Below are 22913 nucleotides of genomic sequence, written 5' to 3'. Positions count from 1 at the left end.
CCAAATCCTGTTGACCACTGATTTCACTGGTCTTTAAAACCAAGTCTAACTCTGTTTTCCAGATGAGCCTCTGGAGGTAATTAAAGAACACCTTGCATCTTAGGTCTTCCTCTCTCTTCTTTCCCTCCTTTTCTGTTGTTTTAACGCCAAATTTGAGCTAGTTCGATTGAAATTGGCTCCTCTCTGGCACAAAAGGAATTTTTGAGTCTTTGCCTGTGTCATTTTGTTTTGCAGTAAGGACCTCAGTCTGATCCCTGTCAAACAGGTAATCGCTGCTCTGCAGAGTATTTCAGCACAGACATTTGTGCAGTTAGTGACCTTTACTGAAACCAAGGAGCACAGTGTTATTACGTTGTTGGTCTATTTACCATGCTCCTTGTCTAAGCTCCACTCTTATCATGCAAGTGGCTGAGGAAGAAATCTGTACATTTTTAGAGTATAGGGATTTGAATCTCTCCCATTTCCTCCTGACAGCACTATAATTATGATAATTGGGTTATTAAAGTGACATAATGCCAGATAAAAGATGCCATAATGGGGCTTTTGACAGGGTTTAACATAGATTAGTGCTCAAGTAAACTCATTTTTCCATCAGACGTGTAACTACTGTAGGTCTACAAATGTGACTAGGGACATTTGCTATGTCCCATTTTTTGCTGTTAAAAGCTTAGCAAGTAATCTATTGCTCCTGAATTAAATCTGGACGAGTGTTGTGTTTTTTTTTTTGTTTTTTTTTTTACTCTTATCCTCAGTGTGTACCTTTTTCCACCTCTCTGAGTATATCTTTTAGCACAAGTTGTAGTGAACATGAAATTCTAGTGATCACTTCAGCAGATATTGTGCATTTAACATTAGTCAAATTACATTTGGCTCCTACATTTATTTTTCTTCATTTATTAAAACAAAAGAAACATCCCATGTGATTTCAACCGTCCTAGTTTTGAGGGTGAAATTCCTGTGTCCAGAGAATGGCAGCTTATATCATTTTCATTGTGACTGTTCCTAAAATGCAACCCGTTAGCTTTAGACTGGTTTTCTGCACAGGGCTGAATTAACTCCTCAGTCTGATCTGAAAATACTTCAGCTCAGGCTCTCCTGAGAGCTACGAGGTACGTAGTTTTCCAAGTGACCCCTCACTTTGAAATCTTCTATGTGGATGTGTACAGCCTGTTCCATGACTGAGGCACTCCCAAGGAGAGGATTGTATTTCTTTCCACGCTCAGGAGCTACCTCCCAGCTGAGAAGTGGTACGTTCTTCAGCTTCTTGAACTGGATCACAAATACATAAAACTCCTTGTAAACCACGGTGTGAAATCAGCATTTGGTTCCTGCAGTGTAGGGAGGAAAGAAAGAATGGGAGAACTCTTGCCTGTTTGCCCCCCACCCAACATGAGATATTTACTATATATGTGAGAGAAGCTGTGTGTAAGCCCTGCTTCCAACACTGCCTTCAATCAGCCATAATCGAGGTAGCAGTGGAAGGAAGTGAGCAGCACAACAACAAAAACAAATGCAGCATGTCAGAGCCCTGGTAACTCCTTTTCTCTCCTCACAGACATGGCAGTACAAAACTTTGTAGGAGATGCGTTCAGAGGAGCAACCTGGGTTGCACTGCACAATGGTGGTGGAGTTGGCTGGTAAGAACTTACTTTTTTATTTTCTAAAGCTGGACTCTGAATCCAGTTATCACTGCTGTGCATGTGTGTGGGGACAAGAGACAGGAGGTGAATTTTAGAGAACGTGTGTGTATGACTGGAGAAGTATGATGGGAAGGATGGGTTTGGAGACAAGGGATGGAAGGATGCATTATAAGGTAAAGTGTGGTGTTGTATGAGGCTCTCTTAATTAATGTCCATATGTCAAGAAAAAGTGTTTTGGACATTGGCCACAGCACAGTTTGGAGAACTTAATTTGCAAAACAAGGACAGTCTGCCATGGTCTTTTCGAACAGATCCCGTTTCCAAAGTTGTCTTCACACATGCACAGCCAGAGTGTTAGTGGATGGATTATGTTTAGATTTCCCCTTAAGCTGTATTTAAATCTGTGACCTTAGGACCCCAATATAAATGCCCATGTGCTAAAGTGCAACGAGGGGTTGTTGATACAAAACAGCTCAGGTGCCAGCAAACCCCCCACTCTTCTTTCTCCCCTTGTTTCTGCGTGGTACCATAAAAGACTACAGCTAAGCAAGGACTTGATTAAGCACCTTCTTCACGTAAGATGCAGAACTAGGATAAATGCCTAGACTAAGAAGCAGAATGAAAGAAATATCATTTATTGAGAAGGAAATTAATCTCCTTCATATGCTACTAAAAGGCTACTCTGGCTTGGCACAGACTAAAGGTAAAGGAAAGCCTGGGTACACTACAGAGTATTTAACTCTTGTTTGTTCTTTATGGCACGGTCCAGCAAAACCTCTCCCATTTACAGTCATGTCTTCATTTTGTCGTGTAGCCAGTCAAAAGGAGGACAACCCTCTATTAAATACTCTAGTGATCTCTCACTTCACTGTTTCATCCAGCTCTGGAATATGCCAACAGCAGCAAACCAAAGAACTTGTTGCAGATGTTTTCCTCAGAGACACTTGATGATACCTAGTTATTACTCATCTGGATGAGCTGGAGCTAGAAAAATAACCCTTCAAGTCAGATGGAGAATTCCCTCCCCTGTACTCTACCTCCTTTGATTTTCCAGTGAAGTAGATACTGAATAGAAGGTATGCAATAGCAAAACTGAACAATGGGATAAGAAAATTTTCTGCGGGCTTAGACACATGGAGTGAAAATCTGACTTTACTGATTTCAGTTGTAACAACCACAACGGTCAGGATTTTATTCACAACTTCCATAATTCTGAATGGAAAATACCAGAATATCCACTTATTCTGGTTACTGCAGTCAGACTCCAGATAGTAGCAGACTAGATCTGTCTGAATTTAACCTTCTAAAACATTGCTTATGGAATACAAGAGAAGAAAAACACTTTCCGCTAACTGTTGTGCAAAATGCTTGGAATGTTTTCATGGTGATTATAATTACTGGAATTGCTTAAGTAATTGCTTATGCCATGAGTGTTCTGTGCATTAATGATGCTTAATCAAGATGATCTTATTCCCTGTCTCTTTCTGGCCTCTATAAAACCAATCCCTCCTGCACATTCCTAGCCCTCTGAGCAATTCAAACAGAGTGAATCAATGGTGAGACTGCCCTGACTTCTGGAAAAACTGGGAATACAGTTTCATTGTATTGTTGCTTCTGAAGTGAAACTGCATCATTGGAAAGAAGTTGTCCCTGCAGGCAGAGGAAAGGTGCTGTCATTTATGTAATGAATTGGGAAGCTAGCATGTGACTTTTCACTGAAATCAAAATATCCATGGAAAAGCAGGGCTTGATTGTCCTCTTTACCAGCTCCTATGGCTGCTTAGTGACTTGTCATTGTGGCACAGTGTCTGCTCACCTTGTTCTCAGGAGTAGTCTTAACCCTCTGTGATTAAATGACTGTGCTTCAGTGAAGAATGCGGTGCCTGAAAATTAGTCCTGTCTCTGCATGAGCTTTAATAAGCCTCCATGCTGGGACTCAGATGCAGTAACAATGTCATGTCATTAGATGCCGCGGTCTGCAGAGCCCCGAAAGCCGTGGCACGACAGGTGGTTCTGCTTGGTTTAACTAATCACGGCACCACCCGGGCTAGTTAAAGCACTGTGCCCCTCTGCCTTCTCAGGAGAAAGAGAGGAATAATTTAAAGGTGGGAAAAGAAGCAAAACCATCCCCCAACCATTATAAATGACTTTCCTTGCCTGAAAGACAGATGCTTCTAGGTTTTAGGACTGTTTTGCTTTCTCTCTGGGGAGGTAAAAATTCAGCTGACTTTGTAAAGAAATCTCCATGTGCCTGATAAAATATTCTTGTCAGCTGATTTGGAAATGTGAAGCATGTGAAAGCTTATATTTATAAGCAATAAACATATATTTATAAACAAACATGCGTATGATTAGAAGGAAATGAAGTTGCCATTGTACTGTTTTTGTTCAGGGAGTTCAGAAATAACATTTGCACTGTGCCAAGCTCCCTGTCCTCCTTGCAGAGGCTGGGCTCGCCTGGATCTGTTGATAGATCTGCTGTGTCTTCTTTCTGAGACCAGAGGGATGTATTTTACCTGCTCTGACATCCTGCACAATAGCCTGGTGGGCAAACGGAAAAAAGCAGGATTAATATTTAGCTGGAATCTGCATCATGTGCTGTTGCAGAGGTTTAAGATTAACATGGTCTTGACTATAATTACAGCAAATGAATGTTATTCATTTCTTGCTGCCTCTTTATTTGCAGGAGAATATATGTTAGCATGGAGCCTGGGTAACCTATAGTAACAAAAAGGCAGAAGTAATTTAAGAATTGAACTGAGCTGTTGACAGTGTGACATCTTGTTTGTGAGAGAGGCCTTGTTTTCTTTGATCACCTTAGAAGGAGACATCTGGAAATTATAGGAGGTAGCTTAGGTCAAAATGCCACATGTTTCTTTAATTACCTGAAAATATGACCCAATGCTAATGAAGGCAGAGAGTTCCCCTTTAAAAGTGAGAGCTTTTGCTAGAAAATCCATCCTAACAAATGTTGACATCTAATTTATGAGTGATTTTTAGACAGTAGGACAGATTCTGATGAGTAATTCTGATTTACACTGGGGTAACTCCATGGAAATTGATGGAGAGACTTTGAATTTATGGAGTGCAAGCCAGATCAGACGCTCACTGCTGATGCTTGAGCTTCAAAGGATGCTCTTTGGGATGCTGTGCACAGAGGGGATCTCTACCACTGACAGAACATCATCTGTCAGTGTGCATAATCTTTACAAAGCACCAATTCAGAAATCTCATCTTCTTATTGTCTGAAATCATAAGTAGGCTGCCTTGAGGTGTGATCATACTATGATCCTGATGCCATAACTGATGTTTGTAAGTGTACTCTGGGCTTATACTTTCACACTAGTCTTTTTTTACTGTTAATTTGGTCTCTGTACACAACAGAAGCAGAGTGTAGTGTGGTAACTGGCCGTGGTCTTCATACGGTGACACTTGTAATGTTGTAGTTCAATCTGGTCACCTCTTTTGGAGAAGACAGTAACATGAGCCATTCAAAAAGTAGAGTTGGCAAGAAATACAAATGCTTGGATGCTTGTTTTCATCCCAAAATGAGACCTAGAGCAGTGTTAATGAAAGATTTCACACAGTAAGAAAATCCTAGGAATTAAATTCCAAACTGAAACATGTTGAGTGTCAATCAAAATGAAATGTTTTATTTTGAATGTCAGAGGTTAGAATATTCAAACATCTCAGTTAAAACATGATTTTGTTTCAGATTTTCCTGCTAAATATAAGAAAGTGGTTAATCTTCTGATATTCTGCTATGACAAACGTTTGTTGGGGAAAAAAATAATTCAAGATAAAATGTATTTGTAATAGCAATATATCTAACAATGGTAAAGTGGAGGGAGTTCCAATAATGGGTAGAATCATTGTGACACCTGGAGCTCTGAGTTCTTTGCTCATCTATGTGACAAGGTCCTGCTTATCACACAGGTAGTGTATATAACCAGTGAAAGGGAATTAACATCACGTAATTAACAACATAACATTGAAAAGGGGAAAAATGTGAGTTTTAGTTTCACAAAGCAGATCAAGTTTGTTGAGGCTCCAATGCAGCTTGATTTTTCCCATTTCCTGAGAAGCAAAAGTTACTGCTGGAAAATGTAAGAAATGATTCTTTTCTGGATACCTAACTTCTGCCTGATTCATGGGTTTGTCCGATGTTATTCTAAGTAAATTTTGTGAATATACTCATTCTATTAACTATAAAACACTGAGGACAAATCTTGCCTCCAGGACCTTCGTTAGTATTCTCTCACACCACATGTTGCTTTGCTGTAAAACATGCCCCATCTCACACATTGCTGATGCTGGGTTATAGTGCTAGAAGTCTCTTACAGATTTACAGTAATAGATGATTTTCAAACTGTGTTCTCTACTATTCACCATATGCAACAAAGCAGGAACTTGAGCATACCAGATTTTGAAGTGAGACAAGATGTTTTTCTCTGTGTTTTCCCTGTCCTTTTAAAACCAGACTGGTATTTCTCCCAAGTATGGTCTGTTAGTTTGGAGCATGTTTCTGTTCTTCTTCTGCCAATAAGTCTGCTTCCTGAAAAGTTGGCACTGGTGTCTTTAAACATCTACATATCTCATACAAAATGAATGACAACTTTTGAAATGATCAAGGCAGATGTGCATTAAGCAGTGGTTAACACTTTTTTTAATTAGAGATGCTCTCTCATTTGTCTTGAGAGAATATAAATAGATCCATCTGTCTGCTTCAGTAAGTACACAATCCTCCTCATGATCCTAAGTATATGGCAGGCTCTAGCGTAGCAAACACGAACAGCTTAACCTTCAAAAATACCTTAAGATAGGTAACTCTCTAGTCCATCAGAAGTGCTAGCCTTTCTTTACTTGTTTCTAGAGCCAGTACAAAGTGCGGTCCCCAGGAAACACAGCATAAGCTTAGTTTTTGGCACACCTGCTTGGAGTAGATACTCACTGCTAGCAGAACTTTACAAGAAAGGTAGAATAGGTTTTATGCAGCTCAGGAAACTAGCCCCCCCCACCCCCCCTTTTTTTTTTTTTTTTTTTTTTTTTTTTTTTTTTTTTTTTTAAAGAATTTAAGAGGTCACTGTTAGTTTCTCTTATTCAGTGTAATTTCTATTTTCATCCTTCCTCCAGTGCAACTGAACAAATTAACTCCTGTAGATTTTGTGGGATTGGCTCCAGTTCTTTTGATTGAATTCTATTATGTTTATATTTTTAGGGGTGAAGTGATCAATGGGGGATTTGGCCTGGTTTTGGATGGGTCCACAGAGGCTGAAGAACGAGCTAAGATGATGCTCAGCTGGGATGTTTCCAATGGAGTAAGTAAAACTCACTATATACATTCACTGGCATATACTGCCAGGAATAATCATAGGTGAGTGGCAGGGAAATTGAGTTGCTGACTTGAAAGGTCATTTCTAGCTGTTATTGCTATGATCTTGGCAACTTCTTATTAGCCCTACATTAATCAAATGTGTAAATATTTTGCTAAATCGGAACCGAGTGATTTTATTGCTTGAACACATTTGAGCCTGAATATTTCACACTCTGATATGCAATTCATAATGCAGAGACTTGTAGTGCATTGGATACAAGCAAGTGCTTCTTTCCTTTGTGCCAATACATGATGTTTTTTCATCTGGGATACCTTTCTTGTACACAGACTTAAATGCAGAACTTTGCTATTGAAAGAGACTGCCTGTCTGTGGAGTTTCACTCATACATGCTGGCAGAGAATTTGGCTCCTTGATTTCATATTTTGAAAATGCATTGAGTGTCATTTATCCTTTTATTTATCCAACTGAAAAAGCATCGGTTGTTTAAATCAGATTATTATCTAAATAAAAGGTTTGTTTTTACCAAACCGGGATGGAGTACGTAAGTTTTTGTAGAGAGAATTTTGGGAAGTATCTGAGGTACATGGCTCTACCAATATTATCAGCCCAGCAATATGCTTCTGCAGGAAAATGTTTCAAAACCATCCAAATACTCATGAAAATGAAGTACCTATTAACAAATTACTTCCAAAATTAGTAAGGAAACTAGAAACTGGCAGAGCTGAAAGATTTATTGTAATGAAATTGGGTGCCAGTGTTTGCACAAATACTGCATAAGATGGGATGTGGCATGAGAAATGTACGATTTTTACACCCATTGATTTTCTTGTCTGACAGGTTGCAAGACGCTGCTGGTCAGGTAATGACTACGCTTATGAAACAATCTGCCAAGCAATGAAAGAGAATGTCATGTTGAAGGTGACTCTTCCTCAAAAGGTGGCAGATGAAGACATCTTAGAGCAAGCCCTGCAAAGTTAGTGGTATTCCAAGTGCACTGTTATCCTGGCAGAAACATTTGAAGCTGCTTCCTTGATATCCTACCTGTGCAAATGATAAAAGCTTTGCAACTGTCTCTTCCATGTGAGTTTTTGTTGTTGTTATTTTTTTCCTTGTTAATAGTGCAGACCTGTATTGGTCTGTGACAGGTCCACTGTTGTCAGGAACAGCCTTTTCACTAACAAAATGGAGGAGTATTTGCAATGAGAAACTGTTCATTTTAAGAAAATGAACTGGAATTTTGTCCCATATATATAAAAATATTCCTGATAATTCAGAATTTGAGGAGACTTCTTAGCTCTGGCAGATCAGACTTTGAATTGGAAATTGGAACTGTGTCCTAATTCAGTCTGCTGCTATCAGCAAATAGTCATGAAATCGAGTAGTCAACATGTTGATTTGTAAAACAGATTTATTCTTTGGCTGTTGGAGTATATACTAATATTACATATGCTGGAATCAAACTTTTCTATATCACCATAAAAACATTTAGTTATTGCAACAGAAACAGACAGATAAACTGTAAATGGCCAGTGCAGCTTGCCTGCATGTGTTTCTCCCTGAAATCGTTACCTGAGAAAAAAGAACAGAATCTAGTGCCAATTATTTAGGTAGGTTGGGAGGGGTGGTGGTGGTGGAGGAGAACCAGAGGGTGGTAAGTAGTAGACCACTTCCAAACATCTTAGACTAAGGCCAGATAAACATGGAACAGCTCATAATAAATTAGTGGGAGTCAAATTCTGCCTCAGTGTGAGATGGTGCCCTGCTGCTGAATCTGCCATGTGCTTTGCTGCCTCACACCAATGGGTTTCTTCTGTAGAAGTGTATGGCACTTGAGCAGTTTACAAATGGATGGAAACCTTCATAAAATCTAGATTCTGAGTGCTGGCTGACTTTTTCTGATAAGAAATAAACTAAAGCATCAAGGGCAGGATGATACGGGCTTCCTTCACATAGAAAATGGTTATAAAGGGAGAGATAAAGTCTTTTGGCCTCCCTTCTTCCAAGATAGAGATAAGAAGACACAGACCCCAATATGCCTAGATGCAACCAAAAGAAACTTCCTATTTTGCACTTGAACTTACCATTATATTTGTTAACTGTAGCTCACTGAAGTATATTTTGTTCTAATCAGCTATGAGGCTGAAGTGAAATCTGAGGCTAACTGTGAATGAACTCCTACGCATACATATTGACAGATACATATATCTATATTTATATGCACACATAGAGAAATGTTTTACATATTGGTACGTGTACAAAAATAGTTCTCAGCTATCATTAGCCTCATGTTAAGTATGGCCCTTGCCTACGGGCCTCATTCTGACAGGAACACAGAGTGCCAGCGGTCCCTGCCTCAGTGTGCACGTAATTCTGGACATGCACCGCTGATCCTGCCTGGCACTCGATTTGCTTGGCACCCCATGGTGGGAAGGTGGGGGTTACACAGGTAAACCCATGCTGCCTGCTGCAGGTGAGTGATGAGCTGCGGTCCTTTGGACTGTCGGGCCTCAGGAAAGCAAATAATTATTAGACCCTGTGGCACTTACCAAGCATGCAATCACTGCACCCCTGTATTGCCTCTGGTGTCAGGCAAAGAAAACCTTTTAATTTTATTTTTTTTAATCAGAAATCAGTTCTTTACTCTGTTCACATACTGTGTGTGTCTCCAGACGAATAGTGAGAGTCTGGCATCTGCTTGCAGCTGAACCTTCTGTGAAGTGCAATCTGCAGTTCATTGGAATTGCTTTACATTATGGAAAAAACACACACATTGACAAGTTGTACAATTGAGACGTGAGTAGCTGACAGCCAGATTTGACAGCCTTTGCTTTGACATATGTTATGTGTTACCTATTATTAATAACCACACTGGGTTGGGCCTAAAGTTGGCATCTCAGTAACTATCATGCAAAACCACTCTAGTTTTCATAGCCCCAAAGAACTGGGGTACTGTTTTGTTATGAGGAACATGCAGAGAATATAATGGCTTTCTGTATTACAGAATCTACAGCTGCTCCATAGTTGTCATGAGTTTTTCACCATTGTGTTATTTAGTACTGAGACACCTGCCAGCATGCTCACCTTCACATCCCAGACAAAACAAGGGAACCCTGTTTTCCTCCTTGCAACTTTACTGCCAAGAGGACATAACCTTGCAAGTATGACTATGTTAATGTCACTCAAGTCCCTGGGAGTTTGTAACTCTGGTCTACCTGTAGGGAGACACGGCACCTGAAGGTATATGTGAGAGCTTCTAGCTGAAGATGAGGCTATGAAATATTTGTCTATTAATTAGTATGAATATGGCAAAGGGATTACAGAAAGGCAATGATAATTTTTGAGTTATACAGTACATGCAGTTATGTGTATACTCTTAGTCTACTTTGTGGTCCTTTAATGGTATATTTCAAATTACTCAACACATGTGAACTGAGGTTTACATTACCTTTGGGAAAGCAGAGGGGAACAGCAACCTGTTCCTGCCTGCTGGGAGGAAACAGAAGGTGATTTTGCCCTGGCCTGGCCTATGGCTTCTGTGTGCTCAAAGATTCCCTTTCAGAGCTTGGCTGGGCCTCCTTATTTTTTTCTGCTCTCTGCTTGTTTGCAGAGAAACTGGGATTATGAATGAGCAATTGTTCTGCCTTGTTCAGTGAGGATGCAGATGTCATTTCTAGGTAGATGACCTCACCGCTGGAAAAGCTCAATGCAGGCAGAGCAGTCTGTCAAACCACGCATCTGCAGTCATTGTGTCAGATCCTGACAGTGGATATAGAAGTAGTGAATTTTTGTAGTGAGGTTCCAAGCTTGCCACAGGCTGGTGTCCTTCCTATGAGCTGCAGTACCTTGATGCTTTCCTCGTAACACAGACACTTGTCTGAAAACCTTTTGTGTGGTTGCAGATAGAGGCAAGAGAACATCAGAGCCTTGTGAGGAAGAACATGCAAGATGTATGTGTGTCTAAGTACAGTGGCTTTTGAGTGCATAAAGTTTCTGATGTCTGTTGCTTGCTCTCCTGAGCAAGATACTAGTTAGAATCTTGTCAAGTCTCTCCTGGCAATGGCAAATTAGATTTGTGGCTTTTTTTTGTTTGTTTTATCCTTCAGCTTTGACATCAACTTGGGATGAACCTATGGCTTGAGCAGTAGGTCCTGGGCACATTTTTCTTTTCCTAGGAACGTGAAGGAGAGCTGCTCAGAGGTGAGATCAGGATGGCCAGGGGCAGCCAACAGGAGTGACCCTGACCCAGTCAGCACGGGGCTAACAGGGATTTTGGGGAGGCTGAGCTCAGGCACCCAGAGCCTTCAGCCTCTGCACAGACAGCTGTGGAGGTGCAGAGTGGAGGCACCTACAGTGGTATTGCAACAAATACCAACTTCCCCAGAGCCAAGTGTGGCTGGACAGCAGTTCCCCATCCTTGCCGTTGGAGATCCGATGCAAAATTGCTCCAAGGAAAGCAGAAATTTGCCTAGTGGAAGAATCACAGCACCATCTGCTGGGACTTTCGTTATTTCTATCACAGAGTTCTCCATTTTGCTCAAGACTGGAGCGAGAGAAACTCTCCCAAATAACTGGGGGGAAAAAAAAAATGCACACCACTCTTTATGCATTAACTACCTTTGTAGGTTTTTTTTTTTTTTTTTTTAGTACTTCCACCACCTTCAGCCACTCGCTTCTTCCTGTTCTGCCTGTCCCTCTGTTGGTGACACTGGCAGCAGGGTGAGGGTTGGGCCAGGTGGTCGTGAAGGCCTTGTCCAGCCTTAATGATTCTAGGTAATTATTGTAGGATTTCTTGCTGGACTCCCTCCCTTGGGTTACCTCTCTGAGGGGCTGGGGTGAGGGAGCAGCACAGCCAGGACTTCAACGTGGGGGAAATAACTTGCATCCCTCAGGGCTGGTTCATAATGCTGTTTTCATGATCCTAATAACAGTGCATGGGCTATTTTGCCAAAACATTCACATTTTGCTACACCATTCACATATTCTACCTCTCCCACCCCGGCTGCAAGTTTAGGAGCGCTCTGCACTGACACAACTTCTCCCCTGAATTAACATTAGTAACAACAAAACAACTCCAGCGGTGCCTTTGTAGGGCAGCACAGCCCCAACCCCACTCCTGCAACACCTCCCGCTCCGTAACTCCACTCTCCGCCTTTTCCCCGCCTCCCGCTCCGCTCCGCGCGGCTCCGCGCTCCGCGTTTCCCCGCGGGCCGCGCCGGCCCCGCCCCGCGGCTCCGGTTTCAGCCGCTGCTACAGGGACCCCCAAGATGGAAACGCAGGGGCTGCCCGCCGCGGAGGCGGCCCGGGCCCGGCCCGGCGCCCAACATGGCGGCCCCGCCGCGCCGCCCGCCGCCCCGCCGCCCGCCGCCGCCTCCTCCTCAGCCTCCTCCTCCTCCTCGCCCGGCCTCTACGTCAGCTTCCCGGTGCTGCTGCTGGAGGAGAAGCCGGAGCCTGGCTCCAGCCCGCTGCCCGGCCCCTGCGCGCCGCCGGCGGGGCCGCAGCCGCCGCCGCCGCCGCCCGACAGCGACGGGCTGCTGCTCGTCTTCAACGTGGTGCGCGGCGCCGCCGAGGCCGGCCCGGGCTGTGGGGAAGCGGGGCGAGAGCAGCAGCAGCAGGAGGAGGACGAGGGCGAGGCCCCCGCTTCTTCTTCGCCGCCTCCTCCTCCTCCACCACCACCACCTCCTCCTCCTCCGCAGCCTCCGTCCCCGGCGGCCCGTGAGGTGACGGAGGAGGATGAGGAGGAGGAGGAGGAGGAAGGCTCCTTCTCGGGCACCATCACCATCAACAACCAGAGCCTGGTGGTGCGCATCGAGAACGGCGTCCTGACGCTGGGGCCCGGCGCCGAGCAGCAGGCCGCGGGCTCCGCGCTGCCTCCTCCTCCTCCACCACCTCCTGCGGCCGCCTCGTCAACCTCAACCTCCTCCTCCGAGCCCCCGGGCGGGCCCCGGCCGCGCTCCCCGCCGGCTTTCCCATGCCCGGAGCCCCGCTGCGGCCAAGCCTTTCCCCGCAAGCAGCAGCTGCGGCTGCACCGCCTGACTGCTCACGGTGGTGGAGGAGGAGGAGGAGGAGGAGAGGAGGAGGACGGCCGGGGGGCGGCGGTGGTGACGGCTGCCCGGCCTTTCAGCTGCCAGGTGCCGGGCTGCGCTTGGTCGTTCGCCACCGCCTACAAGCTGCGGCGCCACCTGCACTCGCACGACAAGCTGCGGCCCTTCGTCTGCTCCGCTCCCGGCTGCTCCAAGCGCTTCACCACCGTCTACAACCTGCGGGCCCACAGCCGCGCCCACGAGCAGGAGGCGGCGCACAAGTGCGAGGCGTGCGGGCAGCGCTTCCCCAGCGCCGCCCGCCTCGCCGCCCACCGCCGCCGCAGCCACCTGGAGCCCGAGCGGCCCTACCGCTGCGATTTCCCCGGTAAGGCAGCGCCGCGATCGTCCCCCGGCTTTTCGTGCCTTTCTTCACCCGCTGGGGTTGGCACCCGATAGGGATGGGGGCTGCCGGCCCCGCCCGCCGGTTGTTCTGCAGCCCCCGCTCGGTTTTGGGATCGCCCTCTGGGTCTCCAGCAGGCTCCTGTTCCCCCACCGCCTCGGTTATCTGGGAGCTTGGCATCTTCCTTACGGCTTTGGTAGCCTGAGGTTGAAGCACAGGTCTTTGGCTGTGTGCCCTAGGCCGGGCTCTACATGTTCTCATCACTCACCTTGTCTAAGTAGCTATAATTGATGCAAATAACATAAAAAAACAGCACAATCATGTTTTTTTTTCTTTGTATCTGGATGTACTATCCAGGAAGACAATGAAGGTCACTAACTAAAACAAAACAAAGCAACACACCTTTCCTGAACTACTCCTGTATCAAGCTGATTCGCTGTCTCCCTTCTTTCCTCAGGCTGTGAGAGGACCTTCATCACAGTGAGCGCGTTATTCTCCCACAACCGAGCCCACTTTAGAGAGCAAGAACAGTTTTCCTGTTCCTTCCCTGGCTGTAACAAGCAGTATGACAAGGCCTGCCGACTGAAGATCCACATGAGGAGTCACACAGGTATTCATAGGGGCAACTTGCACCTTGGGGAAGTAGAAGAGAAAGTGTCAACAGTGAATTTCAGTTTGCTGGAAAGACTGACAGTCTTGAGAAGAGGAAGAAAGATATGAGTTACTTAAAGGCAGTGAAAATGCTTGATTCTTGGGATTCTAGGAGTCCACGGGACATACTGCCCAAATCTGAGATAACAATTGATATGCAAGAGATACAGCTTTTGGCATGTGAGCTTGTTCATAAAAATTATCATAGCTCTATTCCCAAGTTCGTAGACGTTCAGATCACTGTGTGAATTCTAATCTTGTTCAAAATAAGATGCTAAAAGAGATACTCAGAACATGTAAAACATCTGTACTAAGATTTGGAACAGCACAAAGATATATTTCAACACAAGCAAGCACTCCTGACTTGGAAGAACTACTGCTAGGCTGAAATCCAACATTTTAGTGTTTTTAAGACAATTTTGTGTACTTGCTACTGTCCTCTGTTTTCCTGGTTTCATGGCTTTACAGTGTGTTTCAAGAAGTGTTGCTTTGTTAAGTGAAGGTTAATAGAAGTGGTGGAAAATACAAGTACTTCATTATACTGTAATCAACATATATTCACAGGTCATGGAAACAGGAAAAAATCCTCAGTCATGTTTCTGTTTTGAACAATGTCATCACTGGCTATTGAAGCAACTTCAAGATAGCTGTGGGTTATTTGGAAAGAGTATTTGGGAGAAAATTAGGAGAATACTGTGGAAGGTCTGGTGTTAGAAAACAAACAAGACAGGATGGACCATGATTGCTGAACGAAAAAAGAGCACAAAACCAGGAAAGACCATGTGTTTTGACAAGCACAAGATGGATTGATAACAATCCTTGCTCCCACGTACACGTGAGAAAAGGCAAAGTCCTTGTGTTAAACAACGTTCAGACTTTAGGAGAGGGAAGGTGGCATCGCTACTCAGAAATCATTTGCCTGAGGGGGTGGTCAAGTCTTCTTGTCTTAATCTGATTGAATTTAAGTAGCTTTTGAGATTTCTTGATAGCAGTGTGTAATTTGGTATTATATTATTAATGTAACCTTTCTTTGCTTAAGGTGAAAGGCCTTTTATTTGCGACTTTGAAGGCTGTGGCTGGTCTTTCACCAGTATGTCCAAGCTGCTGAGACATAAAAGGTAGCCTTTTCTGGTTATGCTCTTCTCAGTCGCTTGCTGTTTATTATTTTTTCATTATTATTGCAGAAGTTAAGCAGCAGGTTTAATCTTGCCATTGGTGGTTTCCTTCCTTTGTAGGAAACATGAAGATGACAGGAGATTTACGTGTCCAGTAGAAGGCTGTGGGAAGTCTTTCACAAGAGCAGAACACTTGAAAGGCCACAGCATAACCCACCTTGGTACAAAACCATTTGAGTGTCCAGTAGAAGGTATAGTTCAACTTTTGCATTAACTGATAATTGGTGTACATATAGCCTAAAGGTTGTATGCTTTTCCCCAGACACAAGCTAGGTACAGGATCAGAGAAATTCAGAGTGAGTCTTCTAACACAGTTTGAAGAGGTAAAACAGAAGACAAGTAACTTAATTTAACTGAGTGATCATTTTCAAATTTATGGATTGCCAAGAAAACAGGGCTTGCTCTAGGTTGATTTTTTTTTTCCTTTTATGCTAAAAAAAACTGCTTTACTCTGGAAAATCTTACTTCTGATGCTTAGTTTCTGCAGCTCAGATTGGTTCGTCAGAAGCTTGGTTCATCAAAAGCAGTGAAAAGTACCATCCAGCGCTTCCAAGGCTCCATTTGGCTGCTGTGATGTGATCTTGGGTGTTCAGTGGTTGCTCTGTGATAGGCTTTGCTGCTGGAAAGGCAGTGTGAGTGTTTTCTGTTGTGGTTTGTGGTCACATGGGAACCTAACTGACTCTCTGAGTTTCTTAGCACTACATCCATTGCTTCAGTAAGATTCCAGGAATGTGAATGTTTTGTGTCTGATCTTGAATATTCTTCCTCATAAAGTAAAACAGCTCCCCTTGGTGATTGTTTCTCCTTTTAATGTTTTTTTCCCAGCAGCCAGCATGAAGAGTTTTCACTTAAGATGATGCAGTAAGGAAGGGATGTACTTTACACTGAATGATTTAGCATTTCTTGTCGGAAATGAGATTGCTGAACTATTCTACCCACTGAGATATCCTCAATGTAAAACAATAAAATGTATGTTTGGCTGTCTTCTGATTCCTCTGAACATATGTCCAGACACTGCAAAGCAACAAATAGAGTTCTTCAGAGCCATTTTGATTTGTTAAGACAGTAAAAAGAAACATCAAATTGAAGCTAGATGAATCTGTAAAGCTTTCTGTATCTTTTTGCAGGCTGTTGCGCAAAATTCTCAGCACGTAGTAGTCTGTATATTCACTCCAAAAAACATCTTCAGGATGTGGACTCATTAAAGACGCGTTGCCCTGTATCAAGCTGTAATAAATTGTTCACTTCCAAACACAGTATGAAGACACACATGGTCAAACAGCACAACTTCAGTCCAGGTAATGAATTTTTTTCAAACTGTGGCAAGGTGCAGTTGAACACCTAAAAGTTTCTAAAAGCTTCCTCCTTTGATCTTTCATATTCTTTCATCCCCGTTCTCTGATGAAAAGGGGCCCGAACCCTGCCCAGAAAGATGAGTTGCCTTTACTATACTGTTGCTGTTTTATCTTCACTGTGTTCCCTAGAGCAGATGACAGTATTGTCTGTTTGTGCACTTTGTTATCCATGTTCTTGTATCCTAATAGCTCGTTCTCCTGATAAGTCATAGCATTATCTTCTTTGTTTGTCCTAGCAATTAAAGATGTTTAAACTGTATTCTGCTGCAGATCTCCTAACTCAGCTTGAAGCAACCAGCTCCCTCACACCCAGCAGCGAACTTACTAGTCCGGGACAAAGTGATCTCAGCAACATAGACCTGGTGTCCCTGTTCTCCAACGTGTCAAGTAACAATTCTGGAATTGCAACAGATATGGCGTTAGTGAACTCTGGAATAGTCACGATAGATGTTGCTTCGGTGGGCTCAACTCTCGGAGGAAACCTGCCTGTCAGTAACAGTTCTTTAAGTCAAGCGGTTGATCCCTTGATACTGGTGGCCAGCAGTGACATGCCGCAGAGCCTGGACAGTTCTCTCTTGCTGGGAACCAGCACAACAGTTCTACAGCAAAGCACTTTAAATTTGGATGATGTACAGACTGTCAATGCAGAAGCCTTGGGTTCGCTAGCGTCTCTGTCAGTGAGGAATTCCAGTCAAGATGTGCACAGTTTGACATCCAGCAATAATTTAACAATTGACACAGCCACTTTGACTCCTTCTAGTAGCCTTGGTGGTACCAACGTGCCTGAGTTACTAACGCCAACTAAAGTTGAACGGAATTTGCTTCCCAGCTCGGACGTTGTTGGTCAGCAAGAGGGCAGCAAAGTAGTGACTCAGTTTGTTTTCTCCAACCCTCCAGGAAGCTACAGTGCTCAGAAAGAAATGGATCTTAGCGCGGTCACTGGCAGCTCGTTTTTGGTATGCAGTGGCTATACTTGTTTACCTTTAGATGAGTGAGACACCCTGAATTTATCCATTGCTACTTACACCTTATAGGCAGACTCTTTTCTTGGAGTTTGGCGGTGATGTGTTTCGACTTTTTTTTTTTTTTTTTGGATGAAGAATGTAAGATGTTATGTTGAACTGTGTGTTGCCAGAAGTACATTCAACATGGTGATAAGTTCTGTTAAGAACAATTGGAATTCTGGTGGTGAGAGTGGAGGGAAAACCTATCAAAATAAGGGATTTAAAAAATAACCATCCATCTGAGGATGAAACGGGATGTACAAGAAAACCCAGGAACAAGATGATCTCATGTACATTACGTGTACATTAGATGCAGGAAAAGATTTAAGTTAGGAGAGTAACTGAAACGTTTTCATCTTAGTCCTCATTCCCATAGCTGTTTCAAATAGTCATTCCTTTCTGCTTTCTTATGTTATTGGAAGCCTGTTTATTTACAGCATGAGGTATTCTTTCTATTGTGATGTTTACCATATTAAAATCTGAAAGCTTATAAATATGGAGCTAACTTCCTTTTGTGTTGAACTCCAGATATTAACTACATGCAGGTAAGTTACTGAAACCCTAATGTGAACAGCATGGGAAACTGGAATTCAGTGTTTGCAATATAAAAGATAACCATGACTGGGAATTCATTAGTCTGTTCTCATTGTCTTGGTTAGTTCTTGCATTCAAAACACTTTGCACCCTTTGCCCCTCCCCTCTTTATTTTTTTTATCCCCTCAGGAGAGCAGTGGGTCTGCAAGAACAGACTACAGAGCCATTCAGCTAGCCAAGAAAAGAAAACAGAAAGGGAATGGGAGCAGCACAGGTGAGAAGATACTCATTTTGTTAAATTTGTTAAACACAAGTATTTAGGGGTTTTGGCAGTGAAATGGGAGAAGATATCAGTTCATTCTTAAGTAACCCATCCATTTATTGGTAGTTAAAATAATTATGCCTATGGTTTACCATCTGTTAGTAAGAAAATGACGTTCTGTGGAGTATCAAATTCACAGTAAGTTTACAAAGAACTTTGCACCCTATGTTCTGTGATGTTTAAAAAGATGATCCTTCTGTCTCTTCGTTTGCTTTTTATTTTTTCTTATTAAAACTAATAGAAAAAAGTTAAGGTCACTTTTGGTCTTACATTGTGGGTTTTCATTTATTCTGTACAGACAATGAAAAGATCAGCTGGATTTCTCTTGCTTCTGTTTTTCGCTTGGTAACAATGTTTATGCAGTGTTAAGGAACTCATTTTTTCAGTTACCCAGAAATACTCAAACATCTCTGTTAGATTTTAGTCTTGTAAAGAGCAGGGTGAAATTTAGGTCATGCAGACATGGAAGTATGCAAACTTCATTGCTTCACTATGCTTTTTTTTTTTTTTCAGTTTAGAAAAATTGTGTACATGACTTCTCAGGAAATGAGTTGCAAAATTAAAAATAGAAAACAAAGTTCTAGTTCCTAATTCCTCACTATAACAAATGTGCTGGTATTTCTGTTCTACCAGAGGGGAGAGCCCTAAGCTTAGCAATTTGTGATGTGGTTTTAATGACATTCATGTAGAAAGATAACTGCTCAGTCAGCAGGTGGAGTTCATCAGCTGATTGCTGTCTGGCCTTTTTAGCTATCAGATGGTGCTTAATTATATTGCACTGTTCCAGGCATTTGCTGTGTAGTGCTAATTAGTGGTGCAGTTTAAATTAACTGCATAAAATTGAAAAATGCTAGCAAGAAACTTTGGCAAATTGCTTCTGGCTATCTAAATATTAAACCGTCTTTTTCAGGGGCTTCTGGCTCTGGTCAGAGGAAAAGCAAGGGTGGTAAAGTAAGCCCTACAAACTTTTCATCATCCAATACTGGCAGTCGACTGGGTGGCAACATTGTTCTGCCAAATGGGGGGCTGACAATAAGGGACCCTGCCACTGGAGCACAGTATGTGCAAATTCAGCTTCTACAGGTAAGAGCTGAGGAGGACAAACATGCTCGTCTCTGTTACTTGAGCTAGCACATTTACAGGCAAATCTGACTGACTGTGAACTCAGGTATGACTGCCCCTAGAGAAATATTCTCCTGGAAGTTTACATGAAATGTGGCTTTAGGGAGGTGTAGAAGTGCCTGAGAACAGCTGGTTCAGTCATGCAACAGCTGGGGCCAGAATCCCAATGCATTGCACAAGTGGATAAGATAATTTATTTGGTTTAGTGCTAACATTCAGTCCAGTCTGGACCATATAGGCACTGTAACTGTAGGGAGCATCCTATTCAACTTCTTAAGCTGAACTTTTTCTTCTTTGAAAAAGGAAAGTCTTTCCCTTTGATGACCCACCTCCACTCCTGTCCCTACCTTCCACCAAAATTCTTGCATTGCTCTCTATTTGTCACATATACAAGGTAAATAAAACTGACACAAAAAGTTTTCTGCAAAATGAAGTTTTAGCTTAAACTAGTGTTCCCCTAAACTACTGAAATAAGGTTTGAATTTATTTTTTTTTTTAAATACTTAATAATCCATGTGGGCTGGTTGGTGGAGCGTGTTGGGCAGTACATTTTTGGTATGGTGGATATCTGCGTATTATCCAGAGGGAAGGTAAGTTCCACTTAAGATTTGGTATGGAGGAAGTTATGGACAGAGTTCTTCCTCTCTGTCTTTATAGGTTTGGATTTAAGTGGTAGTTAGCTTTCTTCATATCTTGGTGGGTCTAGGCTTTATACTAGTACAGAGTAGTTGCTTTATCAGATCTTTTAAGACTCTAAGGTTGATTGAAATTTGCTGTATTGTGCTGAGATGCTTCAGAGTCTTGTAATTGCATCATGTTTCTGCCTTCACAGGATGATCCCTCAGGAGAGGGAGATTTACCCTTTCAACTGAGCTCTCAGTCCTCCTCATCACATTCTCAGCTTACAGTGGATTTACCTGTTCACATACTTCAGGTAGAGCATGTCTAAGCTGCCGGGTTTTATTGGCTTGCTTGAAAGTGAATATAGCTTACTGTGAACCCTGATGTTCTGCCTAATGGAAATACCTCGTTTTCCATTAGGCGTTCAGAACTGCACTGCGAGTTTTATCTTGTGTATGTTACCAACCTGTGATGCATCATAGCCACTTGTTTTTCTTCCTCTGCTACTGAGCAATGAATAACTAAACGTTACTAATTTATTAGTGCCTTATTCTTGTTTTCCTGATCCCATTCTACAGATATTAAGTAGGTCAAGAAAGAGGATCAGAATTGATATTCTTAACGGTAACAGGCTACATGAAGGGTGGGAAGTGGGCAATAAAATCGTGGTCCTAGATGTTAAAGAGGTGTCTATATGAGAATGGCTGTTAAAGTCTGCTCAGTTCTGCAATCCATGGTTTCACTGCTTGTTAACTACTGAGTGTCAGTGGAAATTCAGTTGTTCAAATGCAGAAAGTTTCATATGGCTCAGTGTCTTGCTGCTAGCATGAATATTTTGTTATCTGCTGTTCTGGTAAGCTGCTTGTCAGTGAATATGAGCAGTTGAGAACCAAGCAGCAATGAGTGATTAATGGATATACATACACCAGATTTTCTATTTGACCATGTGGAGCTATGGTTTTGTTAAACTCTGCCATGCAGTATTCTTACCAAGTGTGTGTGTGTCTTGGATAGAAAATAATTTTTTGTATTTGGGAGAAGCACCTTACTATGATAAATGTAGAAGTGCAGGAGTACTAGGATCATTGGCTGTGGTAGAGAGTTAACAGAGGGAAAGCAAATAGTCAGTGATTTTAAATTTTATCTCCCTTAGTAATATTTGTGTGAAATTTTCCAAAGAAAAAATGGAGTGGCACTCTCTGAGTGGGTCCCTGAAGTAGGAGAACTTTGGGTTTCCTCTAAACAGTTAAAAGCGTTTCTCTGATCTTGGATAAATGTCAAGGTAGTCTTAGTGAGAAGCATTAAGAGCATCTTGAGCACCACTGAACTCTTCATGCTATCTGTTTGCTTTAACAGGAGCCACACAATTCCACTGAAGATGATGCAGGTTCTGATAACTCTCAGTTCACTGGAAGCACAATAAACTTACAGGATCTGGAGTGACCGTTATTAAGAACTATTACTTGAAAACAAATTGGGCAATCATGTCTCAACAAAGTGAGATAACCGTGTGGGTCTTTTTCCAAGGAAAATATGAAAACTAGGAGTACTGGACTATGGGTTGCACTCTTTACAATTTGCTAAAGACAGTTACAGCTGAAAGATTTTCTTAAAAAAAAAAAATGTAAATCCTACTTGATGTGCCTGTGTAGTATAACCTGTCTGCCTAATGGTCACAGAGACCGAGGCAGGCTGCTGTACAGTGTTGTTTCAGGGAGAAGTACTGTATTAAACTTCAAACTGAGGTAATATTTACTGTTTTCACAGGAAAGCAAGTATTCTACAGCTAACAAGTACAAATTTATAAACCTTTGCCTATGACAGTTCAAGCTTCCCTTCCATTGGTCTCCTGCTGAAACCAGTGGTATTGAGAAATTAAAAGCTAAAATTTGCAAGTATTTCACATGTGCACACACACAGATTGTTTTGGCCCTTGTGTTTTGGCAGAAAACTGGAATAAATTGTCACATGTAACAAAGTTAATGTCCTACACCATGAAAATGAAAGCTCTAAAGTCTTTGTTTTAGCAAGCTAGATTCTAAATGTTAACTTAGCTGTGAATCAGTTTGTAGCTCATGTTGAGTTTCTCCCTTTCCTTGCTCCTGCATCCCAAATTATCTGCTGAATTCTTCCAGCAAAACTTGAAAAAAGAACTGCAATAGAACTGTACTCACTGTAAGTGATTAGTTAAAACTCCAACAGTGTCTGAGAGAGGTTAGTTTTATCTTTGTGTTCCCTTTTTTTGGGAGAGATGTTGACCGTCACATAAATTTTAAGCACCTTGATTATATCTCATCTATGAACTGCTGCCAAGTTAGCTGTAAACTGGCCACTACTTTTTTTTTTTTTTTTTTAATTTTTCCCTTTTTTTTTTTTTTTTATGGAACACTGTTAACACTTTTTTGTTATTGATATCACAGAGTATCACATGCATGTGGAGCTTCCGTCTGGTTTACAGAATATGCAGTTGTTAGAATATGTTGGGAGGGGAAAAGAATTGTTACTAGACTTGTCCCGTTGAAAAGCTGCAGTTTCTGCCGGGGGGTGGGGGGAAGAGTTTGTATGTACTGTACTTCCCTGGATTGGATTGCAGACAGTTAAGTAAGTTTAGGGTTGTATAGGGGGGAAAACCACCATTTGGTTACATTTTAAGGTGGCAATTTAAATGTTTCTTATGGTAATGTACTGAATGCCTATAAAATTATGTATAGGAATTTGATAAAAGGGTGTATG

The 22913-nt window shown here is 42.4% G+C and overlaps 2 protein-coding genes across 2 annotated transcripts in view; both read left to right on the top strand.

The window, feature by feature from the left end:
• The window catches only part of UROC1 (urocanate hydratase 1), a 38469-nt gene extending 30458 nt beyond the window's left edge, over window positions 1–8011 (top strand). Inside the window, exons 18-20 of the mRNA XM_032194167.1 lie at window positions 1556–1637; window positions 6859–6958; window positions 7814–8011. Of these exons, the coding sequence (XP_032050058.1) occupies window positions 1556–1637; window positions 6859–6958; window positions 7814–7954 (323 nt within the window). The 3' untranslated portion in view covers window positions 7955–8011. The remainder of the gene's footprint in view (window positions 1–1555; window positions 1638–6858; window positions 6959–7813) is intronic.
• Window positions 8012–12240: 4229 nt separating this feature from the next.
• Window positions 12241–21803, top strand: ZXDC (ZXD family zinc finger C). Its single transcript, XM_032194388.1, has 10 exons — window positions 12241–13381; window positions 13854–14006; window positions 15087–15165; window positions 15283–15413; window positions 16350–16520; window positions 16848–17533; window positions 18305–18389; window positions 19348–19520; window positions 20392–20493; window positions 21537–21803. Exons 1-10 carry the CDS (start codon window positions 12241–12243, stop codon window positions 21621–21623), a joined length of 2808 nt encoding a protein of 935 aa, XP_032050279.1. The 3' UTR covers window positions 21624–21803.
• Window positions 21804–22913: the final 1110 nt, after the last annotated feature.

This window comes from Aythya fuligula, chromosome 10 (assembly GCF_009819795.1).
Source record: "Aythya fuligula isolate bAytFul2 chromosome 10, bAytFul2.pri, whole genome shotgun sequence".
NCBI classification, from domain to species: Eukaryota; Metazoa; Chordata; class Aves; order Anseriformes; family Anatidae; genus Aythya; species Aythya fuligula.
The sequence above is the reverse complement of the archived record's forward strand: the minus strand, read 5'-3'. Positions and strand labels throughout refer to the sequence as shown.

Coding starts and splice junctions, on each gene's coding strand:
- ZXDC (XM_032194388.1), top strand. CDS start 12,241: ATGGAAACGCAGGGGCTGCCCGCCGCGGAGGCGGCCCGGGCCCGGCCC. Junction 15,414..16,349: donor ATTTGAGTGTCCAGTAGAAG/GTATAGTTCAAC, acceptor ATCTTTTTGCAG/GCTGTTGCGCAAAATTCTCA. Junction 17,534..18,304: donor TCACTGGCAGCTCGTTTTTG/GTATGCAGTGGC, acceptor TTATCCCCTCAG/GAGAGCAGTGGGTCTGCAAG.